The sequence below is a fragment of the Aplidium turbinatum genome, chromosome 1, assembly GCF_918807975.1.
Source record: "Aplidium turbinatum chromosome 1, kaAplTurb1.1, whole genome shotgun sequence".
NCBI lineage: Eukaryota > Metazoa > Chordata > Ascidiacea > Aplousobranchia > Polyclinidae > Aplidium > Aplidium turbinatum.
This window is the reverse complement of record NC_137472.1, coordinates 50,593,783-50,611,940: the sequence shown is the minus strand read 5'-3', so window position 1 is coordinate 50,611,940 and position 18,158 is coordinate 50,593,783. Positions and strand designations below refer to the sequence as shown.

The 18,158-nt window shown below is 37.0% G+C and overlaps 1 protein-coding gene across 1 annotated transcript; it reads right to left on the bottom strand.

Annotated features, from left to right (window-relative positions):
- Nucleotides 1-11,917: 11,917 nt before the first annotated feature.
- Nucleotides 11,918-17,764, bottom strand: LOC145782366 (uncharacterized). Its single transcript, XM_082594154.1, has 8 exons — nucleotides 17,643-17,764; nucleotides 16,197-16,491; nucleotides 15,508-15,716; nucleotides 14,823-15,108; nucleotides 14,356-14,528; nucleotides 13,261-13,677; nucleotides 12,492-13,017; nucleotides 11,918-12,231 (listed from the first exon to the last, which is right to left on the bottom strand). Exons 1-8 carry the CDS (start codon nucleotides 17,698-17,700, stop codon nucleotides 12,042-12,044), a joined length of 2,154 nt encoding a protein of 717 aa, XP_082450280.1. The 5' UTR covers nucleotides 17,701-17,764; the 3' UTR covers nucleotides 11,918-12,041.
- Nucleotides 17,765-18,158: the final 394 nt, after the last annotated feature.

The following is an 18,158-nucleotide window of genomic DNA, read 5'->3' as shown; positions in this document are numbered from 1 at the left end:
TTGTTCACATACGGTACAGTACAACAAAAATATCAAACGACAACGGTTGGCAAAGCTAACAACGCTGCCGCTATTTTAAAACCAAAAGCTGCTCAGACTCAACAATGTCATATTTTATGGCTATGTGGCATAAACGCGATATGCTTGCTCGTAGACATCACTTTCGTCCGTAACATACATGACATGCACACAGTGGCGTAGCAACGCAATATGCCGCCCTTGGACTTTTGCTCGAAATGCCCCCCCCCCCCCTTAACACCGTCGTAAAAGCTGATTAAAGTTCCACACAACAGAAGAATTAAAGCAGTGTTTGTTTAATTTTATTGAAAGTTCAAAATAAAACCACTCCTTACTCAGGCAGCGGAAGGATCTTTTCTCTTTGTCTCCTTCTTTAATTACAGTACACAAACCGCTGGCTTGAATGCCCCTTCTTTATTTTGAAACCTTTTGGGCCCTAATTTGATCATCTCAACTCTCATGTTATTAGTAAATATTTCTGGCCAAGTAGCCACATCGTTATGAGATAAATAGATATCATCTGTTTTATCTTTATCTAAAAGTGTTTTATTCATAAGCTGACTTCTTTCCATGATCATTTTGTTATTGTTTTACTCGAGGTACATTTCTTCTTTCGTCTCAACTTGAGGTAGTGATTTACTGTGGCTGTTAACTTCTTCTGTTTCTTTATCAGAGGCAATTGTTACGAACTTCAAAATGTCCTCTTTATTCTATTTTAGTTCCTCTTCTCTAGCTTTCCCTTTCTTTCTAAAAAAAGCTCCACTTTCTTTCACTCTTTTCATAGGCAAAATTAACTTAAAAAATTTGCAAGTTAAATCTTGTTCTGGAATCTGCAGCACCATAGTTAAAAAACGATAACCTTAATTGCAAATTTGCTGAGTTAAGCTGAGTGATTTATTTACTATTTCAGACCTGAAACTTTAAACCTTCCACAAACCTAACCCTAATCCATCTTCACACATGAAGATGAACGAATCCCGTCTATCTACCACAGACAGATGGTGAAGGTGGCCGTTGACTCGATGACCTCACGGTCCCTTCCTGTCCCCTCGCGAAAGTGAAATAAACTTAAAACTAATCTAAACTTAACTAACAAAGCTAAATTGATTGAACAATGCTATAGCTTACCGGTTACAACCGACATTCCATTATGACTTCAACAGCATGAGTATCATTAAACCAGTACCGTCACAAATACCACAGAGTGAGTCACAATCAAAAAAAAGTTGCAAATTAGTCTACTCTAGAAACATAGGCTAACTTGTGTAATTTTTTAGCTTCACTTAGATCAGTGTTAACTTAGGTCTTTTAAAGTCTGAGTTTCTCTGAGAATAAATTAATGTGAATGTCTTTGTTCGTTTAAAAGGTTATCACATTTTGCCGCCCTCTAGCAACGTGCCGCTCCTGGATTTATCCACAAGATCCAATGGGTAGTTACGCCACTGCATGCACATTGTGCATCATGTACGCCATTTATAGCCTACTCAGGGCGTAGCCAGCACAAAACTTTGGAGGGAGGAAAAAAATATTTTCGTTCATGTGAATGAGCCCGGCAACAAGTCAACGAAGGTGAAGCACCCAGAGGGAGGTCTGTGGGGCCTCTCCCGAAAAAAATTGTAAAAAAAAGACTTTAAAATTGCGCATTCTGAGAGTACTTTCAGCTTATATCAATAGTGAAACTGATAAAATGATGCTATAACAGAGTTTGAAATGTTATTTAAAACATTTCGGGGAAGGAGGCGATTGCTCCCTTTGCCCATCCTGACTACGCCCTTGAGCATGTGCTACTGGGTATAAAACTCTATTGTTAAGCAAAGCACAGACGTCTTTGCTTCCAAACACGTTTATCTTGCGTCAAAAATACAGTAACCTTCCTATAAATGTAACCAGTGTGGCCACTCTACAGTATATACAAGTAGGCTGCTTTCTTCGATTTCCTCTTCATGGCATAAACTTTCAATTTAAGCACCGACAACACTTAGCCTAGTGTAGGCCTGTATTATGTCACCAGCAGTAGGCTAATTTGCCATCAAGTTCAAAAGATTACTCTCAGCTCTTTCAAGTTATGCTCGTAGTACAGTAGTTTAAAAATGATTGAGCTCTCAAGGTGGGCATTTGAGCAATCCACTTGCAGGTAAACACGTTATAAATTAACACATAGTGGATGGCATAAATCAAAGGCAAAACACACTCCAACAGCAGGCAAAAACACTTTGAGGCCAGCCTTGTCATTGCCGACACTCTAAGTAGAGCCTTCCCTGAACTTAACGACTCAGAGAATCAACCGAATCACATAATGAACTTAAACGTCTTAGAGGACATACCAGACGAACGTCTAATTGCAGTAAAACAGGCCATGCAAAGCGATGACGAAGCAAAAACACTGTTGAGGATCATAACAGAAGGTTGGCCAGCTACCAAAAATGATCTCCCTGAAAACATCAAACCTTATTTTTCGCTTCGAGAATGCCTGACGCAAGAAAAGAATTTAATACTAAAGGGAGAGCGCATATTTATCCCAAAAAATTTGCGCCGCGAGATCAAAGACAATTTACACCTTGCGCATTTAGGTTATGACAGCATGATGCGGCGAGCACGCGAGACCGTGTTTTGGATAGGATTACCAAAAGAACTAAAACAAATGACAGACAATTGTATAATCTGTCAACAAACAAAACCAAGCAACCAGAAAGAGACACTCAAACAACACAACGAAGGAACGGCGCCATGGGAGAAAATTGGTATTGATCTGTGTGAGTTTCAAGGAAAGAGTTATTTAATAACGGTCGACTACTACTCTAATTTCATTGAAATCGACGTGATGACGTCAACCACCACCAGACAAGTTATAAGCTGCTTAAAAAAGCATTTTGCGCGATACGGCATTCCCAAATGTGTGGTATCAGACTGCGGTCCACAGTTTATGTCTGATGGCTTTAACGCATTTTGCAAAAAATGGCAGGTCATCCATATAACTTCCAGCCCAGGCCATCAACGAGAAAACGGGAAAGCAGAGTCAGCGGTTAAATGTGTAAAAACCATGCTTAAGCGCACATTTCTCAACCAAACCGACCAATACCAAGCCCTGCTTGAAATCAGGAACACGCCGCGCCAAGACGTAAACATCAGCCCGGCAGAGATCCTCTTTGGCAGAAAACTTAGATCAGTGATACCTATAATCACCAAACCTAGCAACACCATGCACACCGAAAAAAGGCTTAATCGCAGAAATGCCACAAAAAGGAATTATGATAAAAACGCTCGTGATATGAGTCCATTTCCAATTGGACAACGAATTTATTTTCAAAGCCCACCCAGTACAAGCTGGGAACGAGGGAGAGTGACCGCAATACCTTCTTCGCGCACCTACATAATCGAGTCCGCTTCTGGCACAAGGTATAAAAGGAACAGGGTCCACCTTCGTATCGACAAAAGCGACCTGCTCTTCGATATACCAAACAGTATAACCCCATTAGACAACCATGACGCACCCTCTGAAAGCTACCCCAGAAGTAGCTCTTCAGAACGACCAAGAAGGATGCGTAGAGCCCCTGTGTGGTTGAATGATTACCATACTACGTAATTTCCTTAACAACCTACAGCCTGATGACATTCTGCATTTGTGTATGGAGTTATATGTGATATATTTTAACTGCATTAGCCCAGATATCATTGAAAACTTCTAGCATTATGCTTGCATCTTCACCTCTTGAGCATTTACCCTTTCGCTGTAAATATAATTACCATATCGTAATCACATGTGTTACAATACGTTTTGCACTGTGTAACCATATCGTAATCATATATGTTACCATACGTTTTGCATTGTGTAACCATATCGTAATCATATGTGTTACCATACGTTTTGCATTGTGTAGCCATGTCGTAATCATATGTGTTGCCATACGTTTTGCATTGTGTAGCCATATCGTAATCATATGTGTTGCCATACGTTTTACATTATGTAACCTAACCCCCAAATGATCTCTCCTTCATACTATAGTAAACCTGCGATCCTATGCATAACGCCTTTCATTGAAAGGGGGATGTTGATGACGTCATATCATTACGCAACACAATACCTGTCCAGAGATCAGTCACTTCGCCTTTTTCTATTCTATGACCACGTGAGCTAATCCGTTACCGCCATTATTGTGACACGCTATCATTCTGTTAATGAAGTGCTTCGTATTAACAACGTTCGCAATAAAGCTCGAGACATAATAAACATTTATAGTTATGCCAGTATTTACCTTTCATAGAGCTTTTCTCAGTTAGAGAATAAAGATTTTTAAGATCAATTAATAGTTTTTTTTTCTGTATTAAATTTTTAAATAACTACAGTCGACTCCTCTTAATTCGGACACTTTGGTTCCGCTCACTTTTGGCCGAATTAAGCGGAGAAACGGTTTTGTCCGAATTAAGCGGAAAATCAATTGTTTGTTTCATGGTAGGCTATGCGTAAAGGCAGACAACTCATTAAAAATACCGTTCTGTTGCGTAATATATGAATTGCAGCTGCGCTATACTGCAGTAATTGGCACTGATCACATAAAACGCACAAGAATTATACCTTCTGGTTAGTTGTATTGTACAGTATTTCGATACCAAGCGATTCAACAAAATTACTGTGTAACACACACATATAGGGTTGAAATAGTACAGTAATTCTTCAAATACTGTGTCCTGTGTCCGAATTAAGCGGAGAATTGTCCAAATTGACGGTAGATTTTTACGTGCAATTTTTACTTTTGTTCCGTTTACGAGCATTTTGGCCGAATAAAGCGGTTGTCCGGGTTATCCGGTGTCCGAATTAAGCGGAGTCGACTGTATGTACTTCAAAAATACCTAGCCGAGTAACCAGTATAGCGGATCGAGACAAAACATTTTGTGGGGACAGTTTTAACAAATCAAAAATCTGGAAACGATACTACATAAAGGAGTTTGATAAAAGTCATCATATGTGTAGGGCATGGGGGGCTTGCCATTAGCAATTTTGGAAAAAATATATCTTGTTTTGGTCCCTTTTGTATAATTATGTAAAAGCTATTCTGGCAAAATTAATTGAATACGCAAAGCAAAGAGCCAGAAATGAGCTTAGAAAAAAACAATCAGGCCTAGGCTATCTACTGTATAAATGGTTCAGGAAACGGTAAGCGTGTGGCAAAACAAGACAATAAGGAAATGAGCAGAAATACTTGAAGAATAAAGAAAAATCAAAAGCTAGGAATGGTTGAACTCACTACCCCCATCAGAAGCACAAGGTATGTTTGCTTGTTTCTCAAATTGAAACAAAATTTTTATTTATCAATGAAGAAACGATATCGCGCTTCGATTGTGAGCCGCCACCGAATGTAAATGGCACAAATAATGACAAACAATATCAGCTTCGGTTTACAACCAACGATACGGTTCCATTCAAGACATATTTCTCTCAACACTGGAAAAGATTAATTTACTATAGGCTACTTGTTTAGGGGACAACATTTTTTCTTCAGAAAATTACATTTTTTTCAATTTTTTAGAAAGATCTGATCAAACCATGGAGCTGGGGTTGCGACGACACCCAAAACGTTTCAATTTTGCTGAGGATTTGAGCAAGTTTGTCAATATATAACCAAGAAATTTTATTTTAAACGTTTTGTTAAGATTGCACCTCATTAAATTTATTAGGTTATTAATTTTTTTGTTTAATAATCAAGATTATGCTCAAATTAAAAGTTTAATACATGGAAGGTGTTAAAATAAAAATGTAGGCCTACATATTTTATATTTATATTTTATATAAGTTTAAATATTTTATATTTTGTGACACAAAATTGCCCTATAACGGATCAAAATGATACAGTCGCTATCAATTAAATGCAAAAATAATGAAAAAGGCAATATAACGCAAGAGAACAACTGCACGCCCAGTTGTAATAAAATAATTATAATATATAAATTATAAATGCAAATATTTTGAGATTTTGCACAATTTGCTATTAATTTAGGAGTAAAATTTTAAATTTCTGTTTAGTATCTTTTCTTAAATGCTCAAAATCGTGGCCAAACAATGATAAAAGTAGTGCATTAAATATGTAAAAAGTATAATTATGCTAAGCTAAAACTGTGCATGTTTTAATTTGTAAAATTTTAGATATAGTTTTAAACCTGTTGAGATTTTGGGCTCATCTTCTAAAAATTTAAACAAACAAGTAAGCTATACATTTGTGTAGATTTTAAACTAATGAAAATCGTGGCCTAATAATAACAGAAGTAGTGCATTAAATATTTGTACAGATGTGACAACGTAGTTATTAAAGTGTAGTCATCACTATAGAGTAGCTTGCTGGTAACAGTGAGAAAGTTTAAAACACAGTAATATATAGAAAAAAATAATAAATATGTGGCAAAAAATAATTATTTTGGCCTTTTAGTGGCAATTTTTTTTCAAATCCATTACCCGTGCCTTTCTGTGTCAGTTTGAAGTGATGGCGCAAAAAGAATAATTCTAAGCATACAGATGCTGATAGGAGTCCAGTGTTTGGGTTAGTCTAAGTTGAGGGTTTTCAACTAGAAGTGCTCGCAACCCTGAGGTGTGCGAGAGCTGTTCTTAGAGGGTGCGGAAAGCTGAATTATTAAGATTAGTTATGAAGGAATAATTTGGGAGTCAGGATTTTTCTACTTGCTTCACATAAAAACAAATATCAAAAATCGATTGGATCCTTGACATGCGAGTAGCCCTCAGCACCAACACACCACAATTTCATGCCATCATCAACAGGAAACAACAGTAAAAACGTCACTGTACTTGTTGTTTAACCACTACTACGGAAAAAGTATTTTAAATTTTTCATACAACTAACGAAATAAAGATAGTTTCGGAGCCAACTGCAATCTTGATGACAGGATTGGGCAATCGTGAAAACTGCATGGATGCCATAGCAATGAGGGTGCAATTGGCCTGAAAAAGTTTTTGTGAGCTCACATCTATTCTTATGGACAAATAGATTCCCTTCGATAGTCAAGGTCACATGCATAATATTTGTGGGAGGAGTGCTCTACTTCATGTAAGTGATACCTGGCCTACCACCATCGAAGTGCGAAATGTTGTTGCAATGGTATACTGTAGTACGGTGGATTTGTTTCATGTGCCTTTCTGATAGGTGATGATAGGAGAGCTGAGATCCAGGCTTGGCATCCATCAGCTTGAAGATGTCATGAGATGGAGAAGGCTACGTAGGAACGGACGCGTGCAACAAACAGGGCCGGATTTAGCCTAAGTGCTCCCCTTGGCAGATGAGAAAAGTGCCGCCCCCCCAAAAAAAATTTTTCGATGGTGATTTTAGACTTTTCGATACAACACAGGCACTAGTTCTCGTTTGTCCTCAATGCGCCATTTTTATAAAACTTCATGAAACTAAAGTTCTTTCGTAAACTAGTCTTACTTTTTGGCTTGTTTAGCCTACATGCTTTAAAGGGATACTAAAGGAAAAACCTGACTTGGCGATTTTCCACGTTCTTTCTGTTTAACATGCTACCATAAAACGATTTTCAATAAAATTTTGCCCCATTGCGGTCTGATCACCATTGCGCGCGTGCTTTTGTCAGAGCTTTCAAAACAAGATTGGGGTTGAGCAGCGAAGCGTGCGACTGTACAGTTTGCGTCACTAGAGACTAGCAATCAGCTGATCTCGCAATAATTGTTACTGCGGACGATTTGACTCAACGAGATATAACACAATGAGTGGAAACTCCTCTTTTTGCTCCGTTTTACGTGTCGACCGTCACGCTTCACTACAGACACTTGCGCAGTAGTTTAAACGGACATCACAAGAGTTTTAGATGGGATGTTCCTTCGATTTATGTGCGTTGAGCTCTACCACTGAGCTATCTCACCGCCTAAGGTGCTTGGCTAATTAGTAATATAGTTTTGTACCATGGGTAAAGTGCTATCCACATGTTAGGCTATTTTCAACCTATTATTTAACATTATGTTATTGTCAGAAGCCTAAAATTAAACTCTAGTGCAGCCCTAACAAAATTCGACTGAGTAAAGTTTGTTGCACAGTAGCCTTGATGTAAAATCACTGGTATTGCCCACAACACTAATTCGGCGCTCGCTAAAAGCGGCCACTCCATGAAAAGTACCTTATGAAAAATGACGTTCCATGAAAAAAACCGTAGTCTAAAGCAATGGGAAGGCGTAGCACTACAACATAAAGTACTTTCATTTACATTTTATTGTAAAACAACGAGCAATATTCCGTACATTAGTGTCTTTACTGTAACGCTTTACGCAGACTGATGTTGTTTTTCTGAACACTACCAATGACTTTGAGCTTTAAAATCTTCGTTTTTTGATAGGTACGAATTTTAAAATATAGCTTGCAAATGTGGTTTACTATATATGACACAATGTCCCAGTCGTTGGTTAATAAATACAAACTGTTTATATCAATCTCCTTAAACACAGTCTGCATTGTATTACAAAAGCTGAAATGTTTTCGAAAATCCACTTCCAGCCTCAGCAAAATTTTCATCAGAGTAGGACTTGGCTTCACAAGATACTCGACGGTTAAATTATCAGAACTGTTTTCCATTGCACTGTTATAAAAAGCCAACTTCTTCTAGCCCTGTTGGTTGTTTATAGCTGGATAAGATAAACTTTGATAACCATATAGCCTACAGTCAGTCGTTTTGTATCGTATTTCGTAGACCTTTGCTACCCTATACTAATTTAATATTGTTGTTAGCAAGAGCCTATGTATTTATCCTGCTTATTGACCTGTAACATCCTGATTAACCTACTTCAAAATTTCACACAATAATCTGAAAAGACAAGCGGTAACGAAAATAAACTTTTAAACCACCTAACAATAATACTATGGTCGGAACAGTCCAATTGCTTCGTGGTATTCGCCGTCACTTTAGCCTTGCTTTAGTGCATTCTTAGCACGCCGTACACCCGTACGGTCGCAGTCTGTAGCCTTCCATGTGCAAACAGGGAACCATGAAACGAACGACGTAGAGAAACGAGAGAGATAAAAGAGAAACACTAAGAGAAGAGTGAGTTTCCACTCATTGTGTTATATCTCGTTGATTTGACTGTAGGCTATGTATGTATAAAGCTTTGGTAGAGAGTTTGCTTTGTTGAACCATAGAGAACTAAAACATAGTAACTTTAGCGGGTTTAGCATATTTTATTTCACACAAAATATAACATAATTAAAATAAAATAAAATTTTATTTTAATTGTGTTATATTTTGTGTGAAATAAAGTATGCTAAACCCGCTAAAGTTACTATGTTTTATTTCTCTATGTATGTATGTATGTACATCAAAACATCAGATTTCAACATCAAAACATCAGACAGTTTGCTCAAAACATCAGATGTGGTAACGTGGCTTTTGTTATTGCTGTCTTTTGTGACGTATTCTCGAGCAGTGTTTGCACTTTTGGTTATTTTGAAAAAAATGAAAATAAATGAAACATTGGACTTTGGGCCTTGCCAGCGCCATTGAAAATATTTTTTTTTCGGTAATTTTTCTTGAAATGTATTCTTGAATGTTCAGTTTACGCATTTTAATGCTTAATTCCCGTTTGAAATTTGTATTTAAGCTTAGTAGGCCTTTAAGCATCAAGGCAAGTACACAAAATAGCCTGCAACTTTTCCATCAACCTAACATTGACTAAAAGCATTTTTTCTAGGCTCCTTTAAATTTACTAACAGTGAAACAAACCGAACAAAGATTAATAAAAATTGCACAGACAAAGCCTAGTTCTCCATACTAAGCGAGACAGATAACTAAAAGAAGCGCTAAGCAGCACATATTGTTGAAAACCAATCAAGCGTGAAGTACTCTAGGGGTGATGACTTGCCATCCATGACTTGCCGCACTGTTTATAAATGTGTGTGATGTGATAACATATTTATTAATTGCTATATATCTGAATATATCTGTTGTAAATTATTATATTCACGTACAGTATTATCAATGTAATATATTCGTATATTTTGCCGCCCTTAATAATTTGCCGCCCTAGGCAACTGCCTACTCTGCCTACTGGTAAATCCGGCCCTGGCAACAAATGGAATAGGACGCATGGCCAAAAAAAGTTTAGTTCTTTAACGTCTATGGGAATAACCTTCGAGGACGTCCTAAGAAGCGTTGGCTATAGACTATGTTTGAGAAGATCTGCGGTTTGCAGATCTCTTCTTGGTTGACTTTTGGGATTAGTGGTATGAAGAAATTCCATAAAAAAAATTGTTGGCCACGAAATACATGGAACAGGAGACGTTAAATCGTAGAAGTGGATAGAGACACAAACATCAAGAAGAAAAAAATAATTTTTTTTATACCCCGTATGAGGAAAGCATCATATTGTGTTATTTTATGTTCTAGATTAGAAGGAGGTGCGAGAACTGGTTGGTGATTTTAAGGTAGTGCCAGCAAATTAAAAATATCAAGCACCACTGGGCTAAGTGGTCAAATATTTAGCTAAATTCTTTATTATTAGATTAACCTAAAAGCTGGACTCGTATCCGCATCAGTATGCTTAAAATGCGTCCTTTTTCGCCGTCACTTTAAACCAGGGGTCACCAAACTACGGCCCGCGGGCCAGAACCGGCCGCAAACTGATTTCATCCGGCCGCCACGTGCTGCGGAAGTAACAGCTGCACTTTGCCTTTTTGTGTAATAGAGACTTCTTTGTTAAAATTGTTCGTTCTTATAGTTCATTGTTGCATGTTGAATTTGTACATTTTTCCACCTAGCAGCCTACATGTTATTGTTCTGTTTTTATCATTAAGCCACCACAAATGGGAACAGCCTAGGCCAAATTTGGAAAGATGTAATGTTTTTCAAAAGCACGACGCCCTGTAGTGTATCACAGCAGGGGATAACTTCTCCAGCAACCTTTCGATTTTCATCACAACTTTGCTATTCCACCGCTGACTTTGTTATTTATTGTGCTCAATTTAAGTCAATGAAGATTCTAAATAGTTGTATACTTTTCCGCAATTTGCATCCGGCCCACAGCTGTTAATCTCGCAGCAATCCGGCCCTCAGTGAAAAAATTTTGGTGACCCCTGCTTTAAACTATCGCTAGGACGATATAGGTTAAAAATAGCGTTGGTTGGTTGGTTTTGAATCGACGGACAAAGCCTTAATAGGTTATTCCTGGTAGTTTCGCACACTTGTAGAGGCTCTTGACGCAGGGCCGGTTACCGAGATTGGCAGAGTGAAGTTTTCCGATTGTTGAAGTGTTGTTGCCGGAGAATTATTTAAATTCACTTGGTGGCGCTAAATGGAGAGCAGTCCTGAAATGCGTTGCTAAAGCGCACACCCCGAGAGTCGAACCAGCGCCGCGTGACCTTGAGCCGGGCGGGTAACCACAGAGCTATCGGGAGGACACTGAGCTATCGTGGCGGATATCAGATTTCCCTACACTTATGGATTAAATTACCACCTGAGTTATTTTATAGCTTGTTTGCCCCTTTATTGCTGGCTAGGTTGGTTGTAACGTAATTGAGCAAGAAAAGTTAAAGAAAAAACGTTGAAAAAGTGAGAAAAAAAACTGCATTTTTTATCGTTTTTTTTTTAGAGGTGAAGGAATTAGGTTACTAAATGCCTATCTTTAAATCTGCTTCAGTGGGTAACTTTTTGGTAGTGACAAGTAGCGTTTAACAAAGTCGGTTTAAGAATTTCCACACTTGTCATGACTTCATTCACGAGATGTGACAATTGATGACGTAGCCTAATGATAGCTCTACAGTCTACACAGTATAATACTGTAATGATGCAAATGTTAGTGAAACTGAAAACTAACTTCAGATCACGTCATAAAATTCAAGGTTCTTCAAGTGTCCATTAATTTTTTAGTTTCTGAACACATTCAATTTCGAAACAAGCATAAAGTCAATGCTGCTGCATCTTGTTTTATTGATACAATATTCCAGTTATACAATGCTCCAAAAACAAAGCAAAAAAAAACAAGCAGTTGCTTCTATGTTTTCTCCATCATCAATATCACAAATTTACAATGCAAGGACGCATTTGTACGTCATCTTGATGTAGCTTTGCATGTCCATGCAGTGATAACCGAACATGGAGTGGGAAGCTTTCAAGACACACCGTTCGTAGCCATGGCACTGTCTTCTCAGGACAACGAGTGAGCTTGGACTTGTGCAAGTGATTGGAGATGGCAAGATGGGCTCGTTTTGGCATCTGAATTGAGTTGAAAAATACATTAAGTAAATAAATACAAATTCAAAGAACTGCTGTTAATTAACACGTTAAATTCAGTTGACATAATGATGACTGAGAAGAGTACTACTTTTTTTTACTCTATGTCTCATCCAATTTGATTAAGTCTACGGTGACACTTTATTGCATGTAAGGCAACAACAATCTTCAATTAAAACTAATCGGCTTTATCGATATTTTCAGACAATAATCGTGCAAAATATTCTTTGAAAGATACTTACGTCTTAATGTTAGTTCGTCCGAAGTATCCATTGACAACTTGAATGACATGGTTCACCGGGCAATGCAACAAAAAGGTGTCGTTTTCGCACACAACAAGTTCATTTGGTGTGTCATGTTGTTGGATGTTGCTGAAGACTGGAAGGCCCATCTCTTGCCTAACCACATGACGTCTACGAAGTTCTTCAGTCATCGGATTTTTCCAACTTTCTTTTTGATCGACGTCTCTTACCACAACCTGTTCGATTCGTCCATGTGGTCTCGGGGTTTGTTCTTTGATCCATTGATTCAGGAATTGTTTCTTCACGTCAACTTGCTCTCGTCCAAATGGTCTTGGTCGTTGAAATGGTCTTGTTTCCTTGAATTTGTTCTGTAGCCGATTTTCCATCAATTCCTCAACCAATCTGTTCGACACTTGATCTTCACTTTTGTATCTCCTTGCAACATTTCCCCATTGCCTTTCTCCAACCATTTTTGAAAGCAACGTCTCCAGTTTTTGCGTCTCCGACAACTGTTGCACATTGAGACCTAGAAATATTGAAAAAATTCAAAAATATAAAGATTGCACAGTTAAAAAATTTGTTTGTAAGAACATAATTTTTTTATGATAAATAAAAATAACTAAGCCATGCCATCCTTTGTGGTTAATCTTTGTTGCTATAAATTTTGGCTATCCATCAATTGATGAGACTACTACTGAAATACAGAACGTTAAATAAATAAGAATATTCTAAGGCCAAGTGTTAGTACAGCTCGATATAACAAAATTACCGTGTTTATTATATGTCTCATACTGTTCGAGGATGTTGGAAATAGGAAAGCCCATTTCTTGCTTGACCAAATGCTGTCTTCGAACTTCATCAGTCATTGGATTCTTCCAAAATTCTTGTTGTTGCACGCCTCTAACCATAAACTGTCCGATTTGTCCATGCTGTCTTGAGATTTGTTGTTTGATCAATTGGTTTAAAATTTGTTCTTTCTTCGTGGCAATTTGCTCTCCTCCAAATGGTCTCATTTCTTCAAGCTGCTTTGGTAGTCTGTTTCTCAAATATTCTTTAACCAACCTTTGGAGCAAAACTTGATCTTCAGTTAGGTCACTGGTAACAACGTTTCCAAGTTTTTCTCTTAAAATTATTGGAAGGAGAGTTTCAACGTCTGTGTTCCTCAGCAATTGCTGCACATCGAGACCTACAAAAAGAACCAAATCACAAAATTAACTTTTTAATATTAAAATACTATTCAAAAAAAAATAAATACAAGTGCAATTAAATTAAGTCCAATACTAAAATAAGAAAATTATTTTTTTGATGCTGAGCTATAAGAATGATAACTATGCCACGGTACGTCATTGGATTGTGGTCGATATTTACTTTCAGTTATTTTATTGTTATACATAAAGGTTAGACAGATTTGATTAGTCCATGGTTGAATTGCTTAAAAATAAATAAAAAACAAGAACATTGTCAAGTGTTATTGCAACTAGAAATCGGGAAATAAAAACATACATAGAAGTTCAAAAATCATTTATTATTTAAGTATATTGTTGTTTTCAATACTTGAAACGATGAAAGTGTTTTATTTTAATGTTTCTTATGTTTTATCAAAAGCGTAAATGAAAATTTGTACCAAAGCCTCAAATAATAATGAATATTTGTGTCATCTATAGGTTAACTATATTTTCACAAAACAATGGTTACTCTTGCATTTCTTCCAGTGCCTTTCTGGCTTTGGTTCTGTGGTAAAGAGTCTGGTTCTATGTTTACAAAAAGAAGTCAAGTTTCCCAAGAGTTTTGATTATCCGTTGCAAGCATATCACGGTGAACGTTTCAACAAAACTGCTTTACACTATTTTATTGTTCTGCTTACATTGGTAACTCATCTTGATGTACTTTGGAGTTCCAACGCAAAAATCACCGTAAATAGAAGTCAAAGGTTGAAGCAAGCAGGTGTTCTTATAATTGCAAGACTGTTTCAACTTCAACAAAGAGGATGGGGTCGCGCATTTGGTGGTTTTGATGGGGAGGTCAAAACGAGAGCATCTAAGAATGAAGCAATAGAAACGTTGAAACAATAGAAACAATAGATTTTTTTTTTCTGTAACAAAGTAATGAAATATCGTTACATGGCTATATCGTATAAATTATATTGGCCTACAAGTTCAAATTAACGTTAAACAGACTTTTAACTGTACACAATAAAAAACATAAAGTTATCTTTATTTTTATAATTTCTCTGTCTATGGCTCAACAAAGCAAATTCTTTACCAAAGCTTTATTTTTATAATACTGACTAAAATTATTTTCTTAATAAGTCAATATGCAGCATCAGCTTACGTTTGAGAATCATCTCGCCCATAGAATCCATACTGAACTGAGATGACGCGGCCTTCTGAACATCTCGCCCAGGTGTTGATCGAATTCTCACAAGCAACAATTTCCTTAACATGAGTTTTCTGGATCAAAGGTGTCATGCCGAAGGGGGTTTCAGTTGGGAAGACAAACTTCTGGCCGGTGATCTCAGACTTCGGCAACTCTTTCAGAATTTTAAAGAGAACTGCATCGATTATCGGGGAAAGCTTTGGAGAAAGAGTTTTTATGTGTTCCTTAAATTGGATAGACACTGCAAATACAAAAAATGTTTGTATTTTTTGTTGAACCGTCTGCTGCCGAGAGTTTATTTTTTACAGCAACATTAAGTTGTTGGTCGTCAAATAAGTTCTAAAAAAGAAGTCACAATAGTCCAGGCAAAAATTCATTTGTTTGTTTCTGATAATCAAAGTTTCCAATCATAAAAGTTTCTGACCCTTTTGTTTCTGAATATTACTTACTATAGCAAAGAAAGAGTGTAGAAATCGATGGAAACGACAAAAACGAACCTTAAAATGATGTCAAAAATGAGAAGATTTCTATTTCTGCATAGGCCTGTGCAGTGTTACCATGTGCAGTGAGTTAGGCTACTTCACTATCTTATTAATATTTCTCCACATCGATATTTCATAGTTTATGACAGATAACTTACTGCGTGGAATACAATAATAAGTCATTTTGATGTATTTGGGAGTTCCAACGCAAGGTTCTCCGAAAATCGAAGTGTGCGGTTGAAGCAGGCAAGTATTCTTGTAGTCGCAAGATTGTTTCAGCTTCCACAGAGATAGAGGCGAAGAGCATCGAATAGTTTGTATTGGTCGGTCATTCATAGTTTGCATTGGTCGGCCAATACGAGGACAACTTGACATGCAAAACAACTCTTTGCATATTTTTGTTTTGTAAAAGCAAGTAATTTAGGCCTATTGGTAAGTGATTGTAGCAATACGCAATCGAGCTAGTAGCCTACTGATCACATTTATATCATGTTGGAACTGTCTTATTGAGGCTTGTCTACATTTTTCAGCTTTACGCAGTTTCAGTGAAAAAATTATCCTTCATAAAAAGTTGAAGTAGACAACTTAAAATTGCGAAAATCAATTTAATTATGAAAATCCATATGCGATGCACTTATTAAAAAATTTAATTATGAGTTTTTTTATTGTTTTTATTCTAACGACCAGAAAAATTAAAACTCTATAGATTGTAGGTCAAGTTGGTTATAAATATAGATAATTGGGTACTATACTGTATTCGATTCATTCTAAAGTAATTCCCATTACCTTACAGTCTTCTACATATAAAAACATTGCAGTTTACCTTATGTTATTACTTATTACTTACGTTGTGGTGTCATCTCTACCAAAGAACCCATCTCGTACGTAGATCGTCTCACCAACCGGACAGCTCGCCTGAACATACTGAGAGTTGTCACAGGCCACAATGCGTTTGATGTTGTCTTCGCTTTTCCATGTCGTCAGAAGTTGAATCACATCTGAATATTTAACCTTGTCGTCGACAAATCGTTCGTCGGTAGTTTTGATGGGCATCTGCTCATGGGGGTACACCTCATCAATGACAGAAGGTGCCGTGATCATTTCCGGATCAATTATCTTATGGTGAAAGGAGTTGCCGTTGCCTGAAACAAAGCACCAAGTTATTGTTTATTGTCCACAACGATGGAATGTATAATAATTTTTGCATTGGTGACAATATCGTCCGCCCCGATAGCTCAGTTGGTTAGCGCGTGACTTCTGGAACGAAGAAGCTTCAAGATCAAGCGGCGCTGGTTCGACTCTCGGGGTGTGTGCTTGAGCAGCGCACATTAAGGACTGCTCTCCATTCAGCGGAATCTAATGGATGGAATACTTTCCCGGCAACAAGACTTCAACAATCGGAAACTTCACTCTGTGAATCTTGGTGACCGGGCCTGCGTCAGTGATTCAAAGCCTCTACAAGTATGCAAAACTGCCAGGATTAAGCTCTACAAGAAGCTTTCCCAGTCCGAGGATAAAGATTCAATCAATCAATATGATTAACCGCTTAAAATTGGATAATTTAATTTAAATTCTTATGTTTTAGAATAAGATCATTTGATTGACTATAACGAAGGCCTAACCATATAGTTTCCACAAACGTATTTTTATGAAAACCTTATGATTCTGGTTCATGATGACGTGAAAATGCATGTAGATTTGTAACAATTTTCAAACTTTTGCTAATTTTTTCCAACAGTCAGACTAAGATTGTCTAAAAGTCATATATAGGCTAATGTTAAAACAGTTGTTATGTTAAAACATGTCACTTCGAAGGAGTAGCACTACTGCAAAAAATGTGAAAATGTGATTGCAGTCAGACTGCTTATCTCCAGTTAACAGTTTTCTCATTTTTAACAGACCTGAAAGATTGTAACCGTCTTTTGACATAGATACAGGAGGCGATTAAATGTAAGATAATGTGAATTTCAGAAAAAGTTTACTAAGACTTTTAGCAAGAGTAGGCAAACTGTGACAAATTAGGCTGCATATCTCCAGGCGGCTCTGTCTGGACCAATAGTTGGGTGCAGACAAATTTATGTAAAATTGGAAAAAAAGCAAAATGTTAGGCTATCAAAAAATACATTGACATAGAGATTTCGTTTTTCGCTCTGTCAATTTCACTAAACTCACATGAAAAAAACTACAATTGATGCTATACGGTAGCTTTAATCTTCAAGACCTAGGTTAAATGTGCAGCTTTAACAAAGTATTTTTTCAATCTTAAAGTATATTGAAAACATAATTTACTTACTTGCAAGAGCAGATGTAGCCACGAGGGCTAACACAAAACTCCAACAAATCAATTTCATTTTTATTACTGTATTCAACAATCTATCCAAAAACTGCAAAAATGATTTTACATTTACTTTAACATCGTTGCTAACTTAGTCGTTATCAAAAAAGCGACCAAAGGAAACGATGAAAGCTTTTCTTTTATGTTTCACCTTTTGGCTGTTCCGCATACTGTCTTACAGGGAAATGTGCTGCTGTCAAAGGCGTCCGTTTCAGAAAATTATCTCGATGCAAGGCAGCTTACAGACACTGGTTAAAAGGAAAATTTTTAAATTGCTTACAGCTCTGCTGTACCAACAAGCTGCCACTTTGGTTTGAGTTTTCAACAAAAATTGTCCAAATATATAAGAATAAATGGCGATAACTTATGTGAAGTAAATGACACCAAGGCAACTTCCACACGGGAAGTAAAGATAAATATGTTGTTAAAGTGAAAACAAGTGCAGTAATATATGTTTTGTTGGTTAGAACATGT